The sequence below is a fragment of the Macaca mulatta genome, chromosome 8 (genome assembly GCF_049350105.2).
Source record: "Macaca mulatta isolate MMU2019108-1 chromosome 8, T2T-MMU8v2.0, whole genome shotgun sequence".
In the NCBI taxonomy this organism is placed as follows: Eukaryota; Metazoa; Chordata; class Mammalia; order Primates; family Cercopithecidae; genus Macaca; species Macaca mulatta.
The window spans coordinates 143,276,130-143,296,604 of NC_133413.1; the positions used below are offsets into that span (position 1 = coordinate 143,276,130).

General features: G+C 48.6%; 1 protein-coding gene across 1 annotated transcript in view; it reads left to right on the top strand.

Moving 5' to 3' along the window:
• TG (thyroglobulin) overlaps positions 1-20,475 on the top strand; it is a 273,223-nt gene that overhangs the window by 28,455 nt on the left and 224,293 nt on the right. Inside the window, exons 12-20 of the mRNA XM_028852295.2 lie at positions 2,535-2,672; positions 3,056-3,133; positions 3,685-3,797; positions 5,108-5,210; positions 6,231-6,431; positions 11,531-11,743; positions 13,101-13,255; positions 17,736-17,892; positions 19,402-19,623. Coding sequence (XP_028708128.2) covers positions 2,535-2,672; positions 3,056-3,133; positions 3,685-3,797; positions 5,108-5,210; positions 6,231-6,431; positions 11,531-11,743; positions 13,101-13,255; positions 17,736-17,892; positions 19,402-19,623 — 1,380 coding nt within the window. The remainder of the gene's footprint in view (positions 1-2,534; positions 2,673-3,055; positions 3,134-3,684; positions 3,798-5,107; positions 5,211-6,230; positions 6,432-11,530; positions 11,744-13,100; positions 13,256-17,735; positions 17,893-19,401; positions 19,624-20,475) is intronic.

Below are 20,475 nucleotides of genomic sequence, written 5' to 3' on the forward strand. Positions count from 1 at the left end.
GAGCAGGTCCCTTCCAAGTTTTCTCGCTGACCCCACATCAACTTGACAAGGACAAATGATTCATCTGTCTTTGAATCTTACTCAGGATCCACATCCCTGTCAAATGGTCTCAGTTGATTCCCTGTCTAGCTTTCCAGACTTGAGTCACCAAACAGCAAAGCAGTCCTCCCATGACAACATCTTCTCCAAGTCAAAGAGAATCCCTCCAGCAGGAGGGCAGCTCCCTGCCTTCCCATCCCCTCCAGCAGGCACTCCAGGGTGTCTACTGCCAGCATGGGATTGGGTCTCAGTGATCTTTGTTCTCCTAATACCACGTGACAATCTCACGCATGCCATCTTGGTTTCCTGCTTCTCTCTCTCACTAGACATCTCTTCTGGAGGACAAGGCACTGTGTCTTATTCTTTCCATATCCCTGGTGCGTGGCACAGTGCCTGACACCTACCAGGAGCTCAGTAGATGGTGGTTAACCATCCTTGTTGCTTCCTTCCTCCCTTCTTTCTCTCTCTTCCGTCCACTACCCTCACCCTATGCCTAGACACTGCTTTTCTCTGTTCCTCAGAGACTCGGAGACTTCTGCTTTTGGGAAGAACCCTGTTGTTTTACATTTTTGTACAAAGACAGGATTTGAGGTAATCAAAGAGAGAACTGGGATTGATGCCCCTTCAGTTGTGACTGCTTTGGTCAAGGAGGGAAATGTCGAGAAAGGGGAGGCAACGTCGCTGGTGCTGTTGATATTAGTCATTGAATGGCACGACGGCATTTTCTTTAGAAGTCGAGCTTAGAAGTTCCTCTCCAAGTAGCCACATGCTCAGCTTTGCATGTCTGAGCTTGTAGAGAAAAGAGGAAGGGAGCATAGAGGACCAGGCCAGGTCTTTTCCCTGAGAGTCTGGGGATTGAGGGCCCAGAGCAAAGTACCTTTGACCACTAGAACGTGGTAGCCATGTCTGAAGGCCTAATGAGGGTGGCGAAGGCCACGGGAGTACATGCACACAGCTGGGTCTGGCAAGCACTTGGTGCTTAATGCCTGTCAGCTCCTTTGATGTAAATATCACAGTTGCCCTGTTAGGTGAGTGTTAGACCCAGTCCACAGATGAGGAAACTGAGGCTTAGAGAGGTTGGGCAACTTGTTCGTGATCACAGTTAGGAGGCGCAGTGCCGGGATTCAGAAGGAGGCCTGGCAGACTCCAGAACACAGTCTACTCTACCGGGCTGCTTCAGAGGTGGGTCCTGGTGTCTCCAGATGGGCTCTGAGACTGTGAGTTGGTGGCATCCTTGGATCTGCAGGCTCTCCTGTCTGGAGCCATGAAGCCTGTTTCTGAAAGGTGGGGAGTGGGGAGAACCGTCCCAATGGGCTGCAGGTGACTGCCAACAGTGCTGCCGCAGACGTACCCATTCTCCCTCCAGGATCCTGGTGAGGAACCCCAACCTGCCCCAAGTGCCAGCAGGAGTGGAGAAAGGGCTCAGGTGACAGTTCATGGCCACCTAGGAGGAGGGTGGTGGTCGGGGCAAATCAGACTGAGCCTGGTAAGACCCAGACCAAGCTGATGTGTGTCCCACCAGCTGCCCATCCTTTCTTCTTCCTCTCTCCCTCATACATTCATTCATTCACTCTTTTTTCCCAATCAGTGATTTCTTGAGTGCCTAATATGAGCCAGACACCCCTCTGTTTGCAAAATAAACACAAATCTCTGCACCAAAGAGCTTAAATGCTAGTGCAGAGGAGACAAATCTAACACAATAAATGAGTATACTATGTACTACGTTGGTGGTGGGAAAAGCCATGTTCAAAGCTGAGGGTGGGTGCAGGTGCAGTTTCATTAGTAGGGTGGCCGGTGGTTCAACATATAAGCTCCCTCATTGAGCCTCTGTTTCCTCACCTGGGGTAAAAGTTCTGGCTTCATGGAGCCGCTGTGAAGATCTGATACTATTTTTATGGATATCAAAGATTCAAAGGGGGTTAAAAACTAAACTGTAGGAGTTTGGTAGGGAAACCTATGAGGGTAGCTGACATTGATTGCCCTCTTGTGTTCCAAGGCCAACCCCTCCCCTTTCTGGCTATGAACCCTTGGTTAAGTTGCTTAATCCATCTGTGTCTCAGTTTTCTCATTTGTTAAATAGGATAATATGACATTTCTTCTAGATTGCTATGAGGATTAAATTAACTAAGGTATGTATTTAGCTAGCGCCTCACACTTAACATATGAGTATAGAGCCTATCTATTATTACTATTATCTCATGTGCCTGAAGACACTTCACTGACCTAATTATTTCTGTATGGAAGTTATTGTACAGGTCTACTATAATATTCTTTCAAGCTGCAGCCTAAGTGTTATTCTTAAAGGACAATCTGTTGAGTGTCTGCCTACTGTGCAAGGAGCCTCTGTAATACTGTGGGTTGAAATGTTTGTCAAATAAATAAATAAATAAGAAGGCCTCCTTATGTTGGAACCAGGACATATGTGGTTGTTCTCAGCAACAGAGCCCACACAGAGCAGGTGGTCATATTCTGCTTTTCTCCTTCCCTGACTCCAGCCTTAAGCTTCTATCAGAGACGCCGCTTTTCCCTGGACGACTCGGCTGGAGCATCCGCCCTTCTGCAGTTGGGCCCCTACGTGCCACAATGTGATGCGTTCGGAAGTTGGGAGCCTGTGCAGTGCCACACCGGGACTGGTAAGGAGGGATAGGCACCTTCAGGTGGCCAAGTGACACCCCTTTTTTTTATTTTAGAGGACAGAGCCCCACACCGGGAGGCAAATGAACTGGACTCTTGGGCTCCTCTTTAGCAGCTGGTGACAAATTCCTTAGCTTCTCTGGCCTCCGGTTATCTCACCTGTGTAACAGGAGCAGTGACCTTCTATCGGCCTGAAAGACAAGTGGGTGGTTGCTGGGGCATCAGAGTGATTGTGGACAATGTCCAACTGGGGGTCTAGACTGGGGACAGAAGGCAACCAGGCTTGCACTGCTGTGAGTGAAGAAGGAAAGTTGTTTATGGGACCCTCTGGGGTAAGTCCCTAGTGCAATTCCTGAATGTCCTCCCCTTGGCTCTTTTCCAGGGCACTGCTGGTGTGTAGATGAGAAAGGAGGATTCATCCCTGCCTCACTGACTGCCCGCTCTCTGCAGATTCCACAGTGTAAGTAAAGCCAGCAGAGCTCTCCTCTCAACCCCCACTGGTGGGCATCACTGGCCTAGTCAGCTGTGGTTGCCCAACCGCTGGAGACTCCATGGCTCAGCCCTTCAGCTAGGCCCTGGGCGCAGCCGGATGCATTTCCCAAGTCTCCAGGCCTGCAAGCTTGCACTGACCTTGGCCCTTCCTAGTTGGAAGGCTCACAGCTTTGCAAGTGGAAAGAAACAGCTGGGACTTTTGAAGGAACCCTGGTTCTCCCACTCTGTACACCTGCTGGGCAGTTTCAGCCACTCCTGTAGTTTCAGCAACCGCCTCACATCTGAACCTGCAGCCCCAACCCCTCTCCTGAGGCTCAACAGTGTGTAATCCGCAGTCCAGTTGACATCTCAAAGCTGGCATGTCCCACATGAGTCTTTGTCCTCTGAGGTTCTACCTCTCTGTGAAGAGCACCTGCATTCACCCAGGCCCATGACCCTGAAACCTGGGGTCAACCTGGGATCCCCTCTTTCCCTTGGCTCCCACGACCAGTCCTTTATGAACACCTCTGTCTCCCACAGGCCCGACAACCTGCGAGAAATCTCGAACCAGTGGGTTGCTTTCCAGCTGGAAACAGGCTAGATCCCAAGGAAACCCATCTCCAAAAGACCTGTTCATCCCAGCCTGCCTAGAGGTAAGGGTCTGGAAGCACAGGATTGGAGCCGGGACTTGTCCCTGCTGGTCGAAGATGATTTTTCTTTTTGTTGAATACATTCAGCTTAGTTAAGCGTTCTCAGCCTGGGTGTTTGTCTGGGCCTGCTAGAACCTGGTTCTGTGACCTTGGGCCATTTACTTACCTTTTCTGTGTCCCAGTTTGTTTTGTTTAATCATAAGATCAGGCCACATTTTGTCCTAGCTAATGCTAGGATTGTTTTGAGATTCCAAGGAAATATCTTTCATAAGAACTCTTTGAAAAATAAACAAAACATGCTATCATATTTCTCCTAAAGGCATCTTGGCCAAGGCCCTACGCTCACTGCATCCCAGGTTCTCAACACACGGAGGACACCAGGCTGTTTCCCTCCCCAAGCTCCCGGGGTGATTGTAACAACTCATAATTCAGCGAAGTACTGATGTAGAGCTCCTAGGGAAAGAATTTATGCCCAGAACTTAACCACTTTCTTGCCAAGTGAGAGAAGTCTCTGGGCCTCAGTGTCCTTTTTCTAAAATAAGATGGTGGGAACACCACCACCCACTCTGCTCAGCTTCCAAGGACTTGATGAGAAGCAGATGAAACAGCAGTGTTGAAACTCATGAAACTGTACGGTGCTAAGCAAAAGTTTCCTTATTATTGTTTGGTACTGTAAACATGGACCCACTTAAGAATCGTTTCATAGAGAAATTGTCAATATCATTTAGTTTTTTTTTATCTTGGCTGGAAAGCACCTACTGTTGGAATACAATTCTGCTTCTTCCTGGGCACTGATGCTTACACAGAGAGAAGGAGAGGTAGAAGCCACAGTGTCCAATGGTGGGAAAAGTGATTCCAGAGCAGAACTTAGAGGCACTCTGAGGTGTGATTTGCAAGGCCAGTTCCTGTGGAGATTCTAGTGCTTGTCAAAATCATTTCTGGAATTAGTGAGGCTGGTCCAGGAGCATGGCTAGGCTTTGGGTCTAGATGGGTTTGGGCCTGGACCTGACCTGCCTCTCACTCACCAGCTGTGAGGCGATGCCCCACTTTCCCTCTCTGAGAGAGCTTCAGTTTCCCCCACCCAAAAGTGGGAGAACCATTGTCTATGCCTCACGAGGCTGTTGTAGCCGTCAATCAAATGATGCACGTAAAGGACTGGGAACAGGAGCACCTCTCCCCACCTCCACCTCTCTCCATGTGGAAAAGCCATCACCTGTTGTTTTGGAAGGGACACTTTTGACATCTGCCAGCAGCAGGTTTGCCACTAGAGCGTCTTGCCCACAGTGACTGACATGACCTTGGCTTTGTCTCAGACAGGAGAGTATGCCAGGCTGCAGGCATCAGAGGCTGGCACCTGGTGCGTAGACCCTGCATCAGGAGAAGAGTTGCTGCCTGGCTCGAACAGCAGTGCCCAGTGTGAGTGGCAGCCCCTCCCAGCATGGCTTCTCACCTCTTCTGTGGGGCACTGAGCGTGGAGTCCAAAGAGCTGGCTTCATGTCCTAGCTCTGCCTCTTGCATAGCAGTGGGGGCGCAGCTGCTGGCCTCACTATGCCTCAGTTTTCTCATCTATGAAATAGGGGCAATACTCCCCCACTTCTGCCAGTTCTTGGGAGAAGCAAACGTGGCAGGGAGCAGGCTGTGCTTTGTGTCTGAGAAGTGCAAACTAACATTGGTTCCCATCAAAGGGGGTCCTAGGGCTTTGGAGGGCTGGGCGGATGTGTGGCCCTACAATCCAGTTTCCACGGTGAAACCCAGGTGATGTCCCCAAAGGATGATATGCAGATGTCCCTCTTCTGCCGAAACACCACAAATGCTCCCATTCTCCTCGGGGCCATGCTCGAGCTCCCTGGCATGACTCGAGGGCCCTACACGTCTTGCTCTGGTGTGTCTTTTTCGGCTTCTCGTTCTTCTCCATCAGTTGTGCTTCAGGGTGCAGGTGTGATAAATTCTGGTCAGACTTTTGAGAAATGAAGACACTTTCTTCCACCTGGGCCTTCAGGCGCTCTGGCTGTGCCACCTGCGATATGTCCGTCTCTCCCCTCCCCACCGCTTACTTGACAAATTTTTGCTCAGACCACACATCTGTCCCTCCAGGAAGCCTCTGCTGGCGTCTGTCTTCCTCCATAGGCTCCTACACTGCACTATTGTTGCCTTTATTTCACAGAACTGTACCTGCTCACGTACTTGTTAACTCTCCTTTAAGACTCTAAGCTACTTGAGGGCAGGAAGTGGAGGGGAGACAGTACAGAGCTGAGCCAGGCCTAGTCTTTGCCTTGTTGTCATTCAACCTCCTGGTGGGGAGGCAGCCCCAGACCCCTGGAACACCCTGCAGGCAGGTGGGCTGAGGGTGGCCGTGGGTGGTGGGGAGGGTGATTGGGCATCTGAGCAGGGAGTGGTCACCGGGTCCCCAGCTCATCTGGCTTGTCTCTGTGTCAGGCCCAAGCCTCTGCAATGTGCTCAAGAGTGGAGTCCTCTCCAGGAGAGTTAGCTCAGGCTATGTCCCAGCCTGCAGGGAAGAGGATGGGGGCTTTTCCCCAGTGCAATGCGACCAGGCCCAGGGCAGCTGCTGGTGTGTCACGGACAGTGGAGAAGAGGTGCCTGAGACGCGTGTGGCCGGGAGCCAGCCCGCCTGTGAGAGTAAGTCATGACCCCCTGGGGGAAAGACAAGGCCTGCGTATCTGTTCTTTGATCCAGACTGAGTGAAGTTCTAGAGAAGCTGGGAAGGCGGGGGTGGGAGGGGAGACAGGAAGTGCAGGAGGGATGGAGTTGTGGTTGAGTCCCTTCGTGTGAAAACCTACATCTACTTCCTGAAGACGCTTCTTCTGGGAACTGAAGTCAGAAAGAGCCTGGGCAGGGAACTTCTGGAACTGGCACCTCAAGAAGCTTGGGGGCTGTCCTGCCCAGGAGTTTTGGGTCTTATTCTCTGTGTCCTCAGATGGGGAGAAGGACCGTGGTTGCAGGATCTCAGTGTCATGGTTCCATCCTCACTGGGGCCCTTCAGGAATTTGTGGAGGTGTTGACTTGTTTATTTTTATTTCTAGTTTAAAAAATTTAGTGAATGTCAAATATTGAAATATATATCCCATCAATATATAGAATGTTGAACTATATTGTTAAATATTAAAATATATTGTTATCAGTTTTTAACCTTTTATTTCTCCAATCTGCTCAAGTCACAGGACATTACAGTCATTTTTAAATTTATGTGAGCAGGTGGGTTAGACTATCTGTGAATTTCTTTTCAGGGCAGGAAATAGAGACATTGCAAAATGCTTATTACAAATTGGGGTGGTGGGTATGGCAGAGTTGCAAAATACTGTGCTAAATGATTCTGAGTTTGCCGCAGTTGCCTTTCTTTTGATGTTCTTATTCTTTCTTTATTTTTATTTTCTAATCTCTAAGCAACATTTTGGAACTGCAGGGAAATTTAATTAGGTCTGGTGATACTTCTGGTTGGTATTTGTAAAGAGATGGGAGGAGCCTCAGAAGCAGGGGTGGGAGGGAAGAGTCTCTCCACTCTCTTTGCGGGGGCTGCTTTCTAGTTTTGTCCGTACTCCCTCCTGCCCTGAACCTGTGCTGTGCCCAAGGCTCTTACCACACACCGTTTCCCCCAAGTCCTGTTTTGCTCCCCTCTGCATGGGGCCCTGCTTCGTCCGCATCTTTGTGACTCTCAGCTGCTATCACCATGCAGGATATACAGTAGGTGCTCTGTAGATATGTATGAGTGCAACTGCCCGCCCTGTGCTTCTGAAATAAGGAGAGAAGTGAAGGATCCACCTTAAGTCAGACAAAATCAACATTCAACTTCCAGGTCTAGGAGTGGTCTGCACTGAGACCCAGGACACAGACCGGTGTGGTCTCCTCCAGGAACACGTCTAGAGCACAGCTCCTTTAGCGCTTAGGAAGACTCTATGTGGCTTGGCCATGTGGGCCTCCATGATATAGCTCCTGTGTGCAGATTACCTGTTCAAAGGTGCTTTTCACATCCCTTATCCCATTTTTTGCCTTCCAGCAATGCAGGTAAATAGATAGAGGTCTCCTATCTCCCCATTTTTCAGATGGCAGAGCTCAGGCTCAGAGAGGTTCATGAACATGTCCAAAGTCACACAGTTAGTAAGTGGAGCAGCCAGGATTTAACCCGGAGTGCTGCTGATGAAACCCTGTGCTTTACAGCTGTAAGGGCTTCAGAAGAAGACAGGAGGAAGGCTCCAGAAGGTCATTTAGTGACCTTCTTGAATGAAGAAAGAAAAAAGATAAGTATGTCCAAACGAAGAGCTTTGGCCTCCTCTTCTTATAAGGGAGCAGTTCTTCATTGGCTGAGTTGTTTTTAAGACTGGGGAGCTAACATTTGTAAAGGCTTCATCGTGGGTTTGGTAGGTGCTCACCTACTCTTCTGACCCCACTGGCCTTTGGGATTGGGCTGGAAGTCTAGGAAGATTCCTAATTCTTGCCGGGCGTGGCAGGCCACTTCTGCCCCATGCAGGTGCAGATGGGATGGGCAGTGGTGGGACAGCCAGCATTGGTCTTTTCCAATTCTACAGCAGGGCAAGGGAATTTAGGCAAAGCTGAGCGATTTAATATAGTTGGTAATTTGGGACATTGCCCAATTAAAGGGACCAGGCTCCTGGTCATGTGATCAGGAACCAAGAAACACCATTCATTTAAACACAGGAGAGTGGAATAGTCCTGGGGTCCTGGAGTTGAGGCCAGAGGCTGACCATGCTCAGTGCACCGGGAGGATGGTGTTAATATGAGACTCCCAAACCTCTTCCTGCTGACTCACTGCAGACCGTGATGGAGAGGCAGGGGGCAGATAGACAGATATGAATGGCAGCTCCACCACTCACTTGCCAGGTGGCCTTGGGCTGGTCCCCTAATCTCTCTGGATGTCAGTGTCCAGGAGATAGTAGCTATTTGAGTCATTATTAGCACTAATTAAGACAATCTCTGTAAACTGTTGAGCACTGGAATTACTAATACACTTAATAAGTACATATTATTACTATTTTTGCTGGTATTACTTAGGGGCTGGACTTGCACAGATACCAAGTTGCCTCTCTCTGTATCCAATGTCATAGTCATGGAAAATCCTGCCTCCGGTGGGCATTAGCCTGGTAGCTCAGAGCACAACACTTGCTGGTGTTGAGCTTTGGGTGGCAAAGTTAAGCTCTCTAGGCTTCAGGGGCCTCATCTGCAGGACATGGCTGATAACAGTCCAGCCCCACAGAGTTGCTGTGAAGATGGAGTCAATGCCTGGGAGGCCCTTGGGCAGTCCTGGCATACCGAAGACAGGCAGTGCTCGCAAGCTCTTGTAAGATGGCAGGTGGGAGCGAGCAGGTCTGGCTTCTAGTCCAATCACCAACCCATGTCCCCAGGTGAGCCACTTAGCTCCCTTGAGCCTCTGTTTTCCTCATCTCTAAAACAGCAATAAGGGCTCCCAGTGGTATAATTTTGGAAGGATTTCATGAAATTAAAGATGTGAAGTGTACTCGCTGAGGCTGGGCCCACTGTGGGTATTCAGTTAATTTTGGTTTCTGTACTTCTTCCTTCTCTCCTTAGCCACTCTTCCCTGGCTGTGAGGGCCAGCTGGGTTGTTCCACAACCAGGGAGTCACTTCATTTCAGTGACGTGGGGAATAAGGCTGTGGGAAAACAGGTCTGCTGGGGAGGGTAGGAGTCCTGGTAAGAGAAGCGTCAGTGTCCTAGGTGACGTTTGTGACCCCAGGAGGAAAACCCCTTTCTAGTCAAACCAGATCGCTCACTGGCCCACTTCCAAAAGGCAAGGGAGAGTAAAAAAATTGAAAATAGGAAAACCACAGGTGCAGACCATTCCTGTGGGATAAGAGGGGAAACCTGTATTCGCTGAGATGGGAAGGATGCTTACACGCTCATTGACGCCCCACTTCTTACCTATGTACACACATGCATCTAGCACACTGGTAGAGGACGTGGATTCTGGGGCAAAGATAATGGGGTTCAAATCCTGATTTTTCTGTTTACTAGCTGTCTGACCACAGAAGAGGCATTCAGCCTCTGTGTACCTCAGAATTGGTGTCCGTATAGGGATAATGGGACCTATCCCATAGGGTTGTGGGGAACATTATATGAACTGATATTAGTACAGCTCTTAATAGTGTACCTGCCACGTACTACACATCCCGTAGTAGTTTTTAAGTAAATACTCCTACTAGGAGGTAGGCATTATTGCCATCTTCATCATTTAATGGGCGAGGAAACGGTCACAGATGCACTAATTAATTTGCTCTAGGGCCCTGAACTAGCGAATATTAGAGCCAGGATTCACAGCCTGCAGGCTGGTCCAGAGCTCACAGGTAAACTCTTGCCATCCCACTTACACTCGGGACTTGGTAAAAGACAACTCAGGAAGCCCACTGCAAATCGCAGTGCAAAATCTTGGCCAGGGACCATTGCTCTTATCACAAAAAAGCCCAGGTTTGGTTCTGGAGATCAAAATAGGTTATTCTTCCTCTTTGAAGCCCCTGAATACCCTCATATTCCTTACAGACTGCAGATTTTAAGGCATATACTGGTCAAAAGACTCTGCCTGAGTCTGATAATGAACGAAATATCTAATTGGTGTGAAATTGTCACACTGAGTATTTTGCTCTTTAATTTACTCATTTTCCCATTTACTTAACTCATACTCATTGAGCTGTGTCTGGGGCGGCTGTGTGCCTTGGCCTGGGTGAGCAGAGGAGAGGTGCCCTCTTTTTCCCTGTGGACTCAACCCATGGGGTGACCAGCGTGCCACTGATTAGAGGTTCTAACAATTGACAAAAGGAAGGTCTGTACCCGGTGGCCTGGGAATTCAAAAGAAAGAAGACCTAAGTCTGCCTGGGAGAACCACGACAGTGTTAGAAAACGGAACGTGTTGAGTTGATATTTGAGGGTCAAAAAGGAATCTTCCAGACAGGAGCAGGCAGAAGGAAGGCTTGGAGGTGTGTTCAGGGAGTAATAGATATTCCTGGAGGCATTGGGGAGCTGGAGGAGATGAGAGGGAAGAGGAAGGCAGGCTCAGCCTGCACACGAGGGAGTTGAGAGCTGATATTGGGCTCTGGCATAATTTCTCTGCCAGCAGCGGGGACTGGGTGGGACGTGGGAGCAGAAAGGCAGGAGGTGAGGCCTAAATGCAGAAATCTGGCATAGAGTGTTTGCTGGTAGTTCAGGCAGAAGATGAAGGATGTCTAAATGAGGGTGCTGGCGGTGGGAACGAAGAGATGTGGAGCAGGTATGAACTGTGACCAAGACAGAGGAGATGAACCCTGCAGGAAGGCCACTGGGTTGCTGGCTTGGAATGGCTGGGTGGCTGGTGGTACTGCTCCTTGTGCCTGGGGCACTGAGGCAGGGGCAGCAGATACTAAGTTCAGGCCTGGACGGTACTTAGTATCTGCTTTGAGGTGGAGAGACCAGGTGGTAACTAATTGGCTTTAGAGATGAGAAGAAGCTCAAGAATGCCTGAGCTGGACATGAAGCTACATGAGGCATTCATGCTTAAGTGTCTGTTAAGACTGAGAGCAGATGGGCTCATTCAAGTAGAGGGCAGGACAGAGAGGAAGGGGAGCAGGCCCAGGCCAGGCCCTGAGAGCTTGACAGGTCCAGGGAAGGGGAGAGGAGGAGGGCCCAGTGTGAGTGAGAAGACGACGCCCACAAACAGGCGTACTCAGTCCTCCCGAGGCTGGGCAGGTGCCCACCATGGCTCCACTTTCCTTCTCCCAGGCCCGCGGTGTCCGCTGCCGTTCAACACGCTGGAGGTGGTTGGTGGAACAATCCTGTGTGAGACAGCCTCGGGCCCCACAGGGGCTGCCATCCAGCAGTGCCAATTGCTGTGCCGCCAGGGCTCCCGGAGCGTGTTTCCAAGGGGGCCATTGATATGTAGCCTGGAGAGCAGACGCTGGGAGTCACAGCTGCCTCAGCCCCGGGCCTGCCAACGTGAGTGGCCTCAGGGCGTCTAACCTGCACCCTGCTCCCTCTCAGGGCTAGGGCTGGGACTGAGATGTGGAGGCGTGGTTGCTCCATTTTCCCACCCGAATGTAGCATGTTCATGGTAAGCCAGGTGGCACCAAGAGGTGAGAGAGAGTCCCATGGAGCATTTGCTTCTAGAAGGAGCAGATGTCCTTCACAGACCGACCCCTGGAATTAGGCTTTCTTTGTGCCTTCTCTGGAACCATCTGCTCCTTGAGAGAATTGGCATCCTTCCAACTTTCTCGGAATGTCCTGGATTCAGGTAAAATACTGGGCAGGTCAGTGCTCCAACAGCTGTATAGGTGGCTGACATGCTCAGAGCTGCTCTCCCAGCCTCTAGTGACCCTGCGCCATCAGCCTCTCCCCAAGACCACCTGGACTTCCAGGGCTAATGCCTGGCTTAGCAGGGGGCCCTGGACTCTGCTCCAAGTAGGGCATCATCCTGATTGCTGGAACCTGTGTAAGTTTCGGCCCTCTTTCCCAGTGCTCTGACCAGAGCTCCTTTTGCCTTGTCACACACTGAACCCACTCTGGGACCTGGCACTTGGTCCACCCAGTGCAGTGGGAAGGGAATCTGGGAGGGAGACCAAGATCCTGGGACTGTCAACCCTAATGTTCTCCAGAATTCTTAACATGAGGTCTTAACATGAGGGAATCTGGGAGGGAGACCAAGATCCTGGGATTGTCACAAGGCTCTGGGTGGATGCCAGAGTGTCAAGGAGAACATTTGTTGCAAAGCACTCTGGGCTATAGAGGGTGCCTATCCAGAAAATTCAAAATGTGATTTGGATAAATAATGGCCTGTCACTTTGGCTATGCTGAAATCGAGACCAGGATGGTCACAATTGACCCTAGAGCAAAGGACTTTGGGGAAAAGAGGCACAAACCTTGAGCTCCTGAAGTTGAATGCAGGCCGCTGTGCATGATTGTTCAGGCTGTGCACTGAACAGCCTTAGAGAATGCCATTCACTCCCATCAACTATGATGTCTGTTCTTAACCTGAAAAACCATATAGAGTGGCCCTGTCTGTATGCAAGATGTCATGGAAGATTTTCCAAGGAGAATGTCCAGGACCCCAAAATGTAAAGCACCCTGGTTTGGAGGATGAGGCAGGACTGAGCTTTCTGTGAGGATGCACAGTAATTTCAGAGACAAGTTGTTATGCTGGAAAGTACTTAGACTCAGAATGACAATGCGAATGGCAGTGCTTGTGTGTTTCCAGCTAAATGAGGAAGGGTTATTTTTGCAGGGGAAAACCTAAATAAAGAAAATAACTCCTTAGGACTGTTGCCTCTGTCTGCTGACCTCTGGTGCTTGCCTGCAGGGCCCCAGCTGTGGCAGACCATCCAGACCCAAGGGCACTTTCAGCTCCAGCTCCCGCCGGGCAAGATGTGCAGTGCTGACTATGCGGGTTTGCTGCAGGCCTTCCAGGTTTTCATATTGGATGAGCTGACTGCCCGCGGCTTCTGCCAGATCCAGGTACGTGCCTGGCCTTCCCTACAGTGAGGGCTTGGACTGAACTCAGGGTTACCGTGTCAGAAAACCTGAGGGCTCACATTAACCTGAGGGTTTGAGTTCAACCCTCACTATTTTATCAATGTGCAGACTGATACCCAGAAATGGGAAGTAGTTTGGCCAAGGTGAATTACATAGCAGCAGAGGCAGAATCCATACCCATCTCATCATTGGCCATTCTTTCTACATAAAGATATCAAACATTTACTGAACACTTAATATGGGCATCCTGTGGTATAAATTAGCTAATGCAATCCTCATAGGGACTTTATTATTATTGCTATTGTGCATATGAGGAAAATGAAGACCAGAGAGCTGGAAGACTTGTTCCAGAGTCATACAACCAGGAGAAGGTAGGGCCAGGCTGGCTGACTTGATCACAGAGCTGTGATCACCATGTAGCACTTCCACCACCCATAGAGAAAGAGCTTGGGAACATGGGGCAGGAAGGCTAAAACCTCACGGTGTAGTCTGTGCACCACAGTGTTAGATGTGTTTCTTAACAAACCCGAGAGGAGGCATTATGGATCCTCCCCAGAAGAAGAGAATATTGGATGCCACCTGGAAAGGCATCCCACCGTATAAAATAGAATTTTTCAGCTGTGTAACATATGAGGGCTTTGGTTAGTTGAAGTCACAAGGGTTTAAAGAAGGAGTCTTTAAAGGTTACTCAGTTAAATAAATCATTTTTTCTGCTCAAAGTTTGTTAAATCTTCAGAGCAACTCATTTTTGGGACCTCATGTTAAGAGCTTTGGAGAATATTAGGGTTGAGCATCATGTAAATTATTCAAAAAATAAAAAAAGAATTTTGGAGAACACACTTTTTACAAAACAATACACAGAGATTACTGATGTTAAAACAAACAGAGGCATGAATAGACTTTGTCCTTTTATTCAAGGAAATACACTCACAACAGTGTCAGTGATGCCTATTCATTATTGGGTGCCGTATTTGTGGTGCCGTGCTAGAAGCTCTACATTCTTTGCCTGTAATCATCACGGCACCCTGCTTGGTGGGTATCAGTAGCCTTCAATTTACAAGTGAATTAACTAAACATAAGGTGAGTTAGTTGTCCAAGATTTCTCATCCCTTAATAAGTCCCGGTCTATCTAGACCAAATTCATTGATTCATTGATTCATTCATTCATTGACTCATTCCTACATTTAACAGATATTTGAGTGCCTATTACAGGCTAGGCACATATTTAGGCACTGAGGATAACTGAAGGTAAATAAAGCCAATACTAGTTAAAGTGGTTAGGACAGATTTTAATCAGGAATATATTATTGCAGTGGAGAAAAGAGTTCATCATGAACTGAACGCAACCTCAGTTTGTGCAGAGGTGACTGGGCATTTTAAAAGGAGAATGAGGGAATAGGGGTGGTAAACAGGGGGTTCAGTAGCATCAGGAAAGCGAAAGATTAAAAAAAAGCAGGAAAGGGAATTAGTCCATGTAAAACCCATCTGGGTTTGCTAACTGGTACTATTGCAGCCTCCCACAGAGGCTGGAGACGGGGGCCCCATCTTCAAGTGTTTGCTGGAACTAACAGTGAATTCTCTTGGCAGTCTTAAGTTTTCTAGACAGGCACTTTAAGAGGGGCTAGGGTCTTCCCAGGGGTCTGGCCTTGAGCTGTTAGAAACAATGTTAGTGCTTGTTCAAGTCTTTTGAGGTCAAGGCTGAGGTCTAGTAAGAGGGCTCAGAGGAGCCCGGCTAGAGTTTGGTTCACGACAGAGTCTTCAGGATGCAGCAGTGAACGAGATCACCTCTTTGTTCTTTGGGGAGATGGCACTAAACAAGTACCTGTCAGGGAAGGGTAACAGCTAAGAGGGGAAATAAGGCAGGCTGGGCCTTGCTTGAGAGGGAAGATGGTGAGATGAGAGGGGTTTTACATAGAAAGGTCAGGAAGAGGCCTCCAAGAGGTGCTATTGGAAGGGACGGGAGTGAAGTAAGGCTGAGGGCCTGTGAGTTCTGGGGGAGAGGAACCCCTGCAGAGGAAATAGAAGGTCAGAGTTTCTGTGATGGGTACATACTTAGTGTGAGCCATAAAATTGAGGGAACCAGTATGGGTGAGCAGAGCAAAAGAGGGAACTGCAAATTGGGGTGTGCATGTTGAAAATGGCTCAAGGCCTTGTGGCTAAGATGGTGAGTTTTATTCTGCATGTGATGGGACATCACTGAAGTTGAGAAAGTGACAGGATGATTGGAGTTTTACAGTTTTCTTCAGCTACTGTATAGAGGGTAGACTTTGAGGGGTTCAGGGTAGGAGCAGGGGTCCTCACTGAAGCCTGGGGCCAGGCAGCAGTGCAGAACATGAGAAGCAGCAGGAATCTTGACATATTGGGACCACAGAGCCCACAGGACTGGGTAGTAGGTGATGCATCATGGGAAGATGGAGGTGTTGAAGATGACTAAGTTTTGGATGCAGGGAATGACTGAAGACATGTGTTTTCAACACGGGGAAATTAAATCCCATGCAGAAAGGAGTAAAATGTTCTGTAATTCAGGGGATTGGAGAGCTGAGGACCATGCTGAAGACAGAGATAAGGTCAGGAGGAAGTCGGGCAGGGACCTAGTCCTAATGGCTTCCTAAACAAGGTGTCAGGGTATGACCATGAGACAGAGAGCTTCTAAGGTCAGAGCTTCTAAGAAGGGAGTCATATTCTTCAGAAGGAAGAGATGATACATAGACTTTCAAGTCAGATAGATCTGGCTCCAAACCTTGGCTCCAGCACTCCTACCAGTGTGATCTGGGCCTTTCCCAGGTTTGGCAAGTCTCAGTCAGTCATCTGTGAAATGGGGTTAGGAAAACCCACCTTGGAGGGTCAGGTTAAGTGAGATAACATACAGATCCAAAGCTCTTTCTCTTTACCCTCTATTGAGAGCTAAGGAGGTTGTTAGTGGAGTTTTGAATCCCAGCTGTACCAGCTACTGGCTGTGGGATCTTAGGCAGTTTCTCAGTCTCTCAGAGGCAAATTCTCCATCTGGAATGTGGGGTAATGAGAGTCCCAACTTCATAGACTTGTTTTGGAGATTAAACTGGCTAATATGTTTAAAACACTTCACACAGGGCCTGATGAATAAAACATGTTCAAAAATCGTGCCACAGTGCCTTCTGAGAATACTTCTGGGAATAAGCCCCTGGCACACAGCAGGCTCTCATTAAATGACAACTATATGAACACCCCACATCCATGTTTTCACCTTCACCAGGGGTGTGGCACTGGGTATGACACGTAGTAAGGTCTGGGTGCCATGGCCGTTGGGATGGATGGCATGCTGACATTCAGGCTTCGCATGCATTGGGCCCCCGGGGCCGACTTTCAGGGCACTGTCTGCATTCTGAAGAAGGTAGGTGAGGCCTTTTGTGGTGAAGACTGAGGGCCAGGGCCACATCAACTCTGAATTACTCATTGGTGACAGAGTTCACTTTCCTTCTAGAACCCTCCATTCACTCTCTAGGCACCCAAGTTTTGATAAACTGACTTCCCTTTGGGCTTTGTATAAACTTTCTTGGAATTTACGTTTTGCCATCTTCTGAATTCTTGTGTCCCCCCGAAATTCATATCCAAACCATAATCCCCAACATAGTATTAGAGGATTTTGTGTTGGGTCATGAGGGTGCAGCCCTCATGAATGGGGTTAGTGTCCTTATAAAAGAGACCCCAGAGAGATCCTTGCCCCTTCCACCATGTGAGAACACAGTGAGAAGACAGACATTTATGAAGAGAACCTTCACCACATATGACTGGCATCTTGATCTTGGACTTCTCAGCCTCCAGAAGTATGAGAAATAAAGTTCTGTTGTAGACACCCAGTCTGTGGTATTTCATTATAGTCATCAAAATGCGCTAAGATACCCTTTGAAAGAGGCTGATATGAAGAGGGAGAGATGTAGCTTGTGTTCAACCCTGGACCAAAGCCTGGCACTGTCATTGGGCTAACAGGTCTCTCAACCGTCCGTCTTTTTCCCCAACCTTGAGGAGCCTGCAGTACATCACTCACAGACATTCAGGGGGCACAACTCAGCCACACTTAGGCTGGGAGGAGAGACCAGGCTGCGTAGTCAACATTGAGGAGCTGGTGGATGCTGTAGGGGTTCAGAGGTGTCCCACTGAATGTATGTATGGTGAAGACATTTGCAGAGTTGGCTAAAGTTGTTTCACCAGTGAAATATGGTGACTGGGCTTTGGATGCATGGAGTCCTGCTCTTCCTCCACTTATACCTCTGTACACCATGTGACCAGGGCAGGTTATTTAACTTCTCTGAATCTTGTTTTCCTCAGGTGTGGAAAAGGGGGTCACATTCCTTGACCCCCTGAAGTAGGGTTGGAGAAGGATTGAAGGAAGTAACATAAGCCAAGTTCTGGTTCCTGGTGTGGACCCAACAAAACTAGCTTTCTACTCTGTGTTCTTGAGCTGAAAGTGTCTGTCTTCTTGTAGGTGAAGACTTTTGGCACCCTGGTTTCCGTTCCTGTCTGCGACAACTCCTCTGTGCAGGTGGGATGTCTGACCAGGGAGTATTTAGGAGTGAATGTTACATGGAAATCACGGCTTGAGGACATCCCAGTGGCCTCTCTTCCTGACTTACATGACATTGGTATGTTTTTCTGTGGTGGTACTTAGAATAAGCTATGCAGCCTCTCTGAGTCTCAGTTTTCTCTTCTGCCAAATGGAGCTAGTGAAGAAGCCCATGATGTCTTCCTGTGAAGATTATAGGGAGAGCTAATTATTTAAAAATATATAGTAATCGATAGAGTTCTTGCCAATCATTCACTAGAGTTAAATAATGTCAGCAAAGAGCCTGGTTCTGTGTCATGAACATCTTCTAATACTTCTCTTGATTTTCTGCATGCAGAGAGGTGAAACAGAATGTGTGAAGGGGACAGCAGTGTGGGCTGGGGAAGTCTTTATTGGTTTTTAACTTATGTCTCGTCCACTTTCAATTGTAAAGCGTTTCAGACCACTTATACCATTTAAAACAGGGCAGTGATGATATGGATGAGTCAACAGAGGAGAGAGAGAAGAATGGATTTTATGATAGCTACTGTGGGCATGTGCCATGTTCAGCTCTGAGCTTTCTGGCAGGGTGGGAAAGAGCCCGTACATTTATGGCAAGAGAATGAGAGGCAACTCCATTTTCTCTTCCACCATCTGGCGGCCAAACATCCAGGGGCGGGATTGGTTGGAGTTTGCCCTCTGTTCTATGAGGAAGAACTTCTGGAAAATGTTGCCAGGAAGAAGACTGCATCTCTATCATTCACTAGTTCTCAGGATCATAATCCTCTAAATAATAATTCAGAAGCATTATGAATTCTCTGGGAGCCCCAGCACTGTGAATTAGGGGCCCCCTTCTATCTTTCTCCAAAGGGAGTCTGGATAATATGGGTATGTTGGGAGCTGCTAAAGCATGAGATGTTTATTGCTTGTTTCAATCTTGAGGCAGGGAGATTGGAGGCCATGGGCTGGCTCTACAGTAGCCTGTTACAGACAGAATGTTTGCTGTGTGCAGGGATCTGCCCCAGCTCCTGGCATGGTGTTTGCCTGCTTTCTTCCTAGGAACTACTTATCATTTGACAGCTGGAGCCCTCTCAGTGTTTAGCTAAACACTGAGGCAGAAGGCCCCGTTGCCTCTTCAAGTCCTTGCTTTCTTTTTGAGTGGCCACTTCACACGCATTCTCTCCTAGGACCCTCACCTAGTGCAAAGAGAGCCATTCCCAAGCCATTTTTCAGTTGGGAAAACTGAGGCTCAGTGATGTTCAGTGCCTCATTAAGGGTTGAGGTGGATGAGTATCTGGATCTTGCACCTTAGACTAGTGACTGAAGATGTGATCTCCTATGCCAATGTAGGTTGCATTGGTGCCGCAGAAATGGCAGGAGCCAGAAGATCTGGACTGGAGTCCCTACTTGTGCTTCTGACTCCTGGGTGACCTTGAGTCAGTCCATCCCCTTCTCTGGGCCTCAGTTCCTCCCTCTATAAAATGAGACACCACATGATGCCTATGTCTCATTTCAGCCTGGATATTCTAGGCATCTCTGCCCCCTAGATCCTCCCTGGCCCTTACAGAGAACAGTGGGGGTGACCTCTACCTTATCCTGTGTCTTACAGAGAGAGCCTTGGTGGGCAAGGATCTCCTTGGGCGCTTCACAGATCTGATCCAGAGTGGCTCATTCCAGCTTCATCTGGATTCCAAGACATTCCCAGCAGACACCACCATCCGCTTCCTCCAAGGGGACCACTTTGGCACCTCTCCCAGGACATGGTTTGGGTGCTTGGAAGGATTCTACCAAGTCTTGACAAGTGAGGCCAGTCAGGACGGACTGGGATGTGGTAGGTCCACTCTCTCTCTGGACGTCTTCTGTGGAGCCGTGTAAGGCTTTGGGAAAGGCCACCTCAGCACTGGAGAGAGGCTACTCTGGACATCCAGGGCTGAGAATCATCCATGTAGTTAATGGATGGGCATTCATCAGCCCAGGGCTTTAAAACTCAGGGAAAGTGGTTCCTGATGGAGGTTCACTTGTATTGCTCTTGCTTTGCCTGTAAGTAGTTTGGGGGCCATTCCTAACGGGAATGCGATGCAGATTCCTTTAATGGAAGTTGTATTAATTTCCTGTTGCTACCATAGTAAATGACCAAAAATTTTGTGGCAGAAAACAATACAGATGTACTATCTTACAGTTCTATAGGTTTGAATTACAATGCAGGCATCACTGAGCTAAAACCCAGCTATTGGCAGGGCCCGCACCCCTCCTGGAGGCCCCTGGGGAAATCTGTTTCCTCACCTTTTCCACTTTCTTGAGGTTGTCCACATTTCTTGGCTGGTGGCTTCCAAAAAAACCAACAGTGTTTTTGCTTTCTGACCCCTCTTCCCTGGTCACATCTCCTCTGACTCTCTTTTACCTCCAAGGACCTTAGAACTACACACAGCTGCATGATTCAGGATATTCCCCTTATTCTGAGGTCAGCCAATTAGTGACCTTCATTCCATCTGCACCGGTAATTTCCCTCCTTTGCCATGTAACCTAACATATTCACAGACTCTGAGGACTGGGATATGGATATCTTTGGGGGGACCTTTGTCATGTCTACCACTGAAGATTCAAAGGTCTCCTTATGAAAAGCCTTCCTCCTGTGTGGGGTGAGATAGAAAGACATTTTTATGGAGCTAGAGAAAGAGAAGAT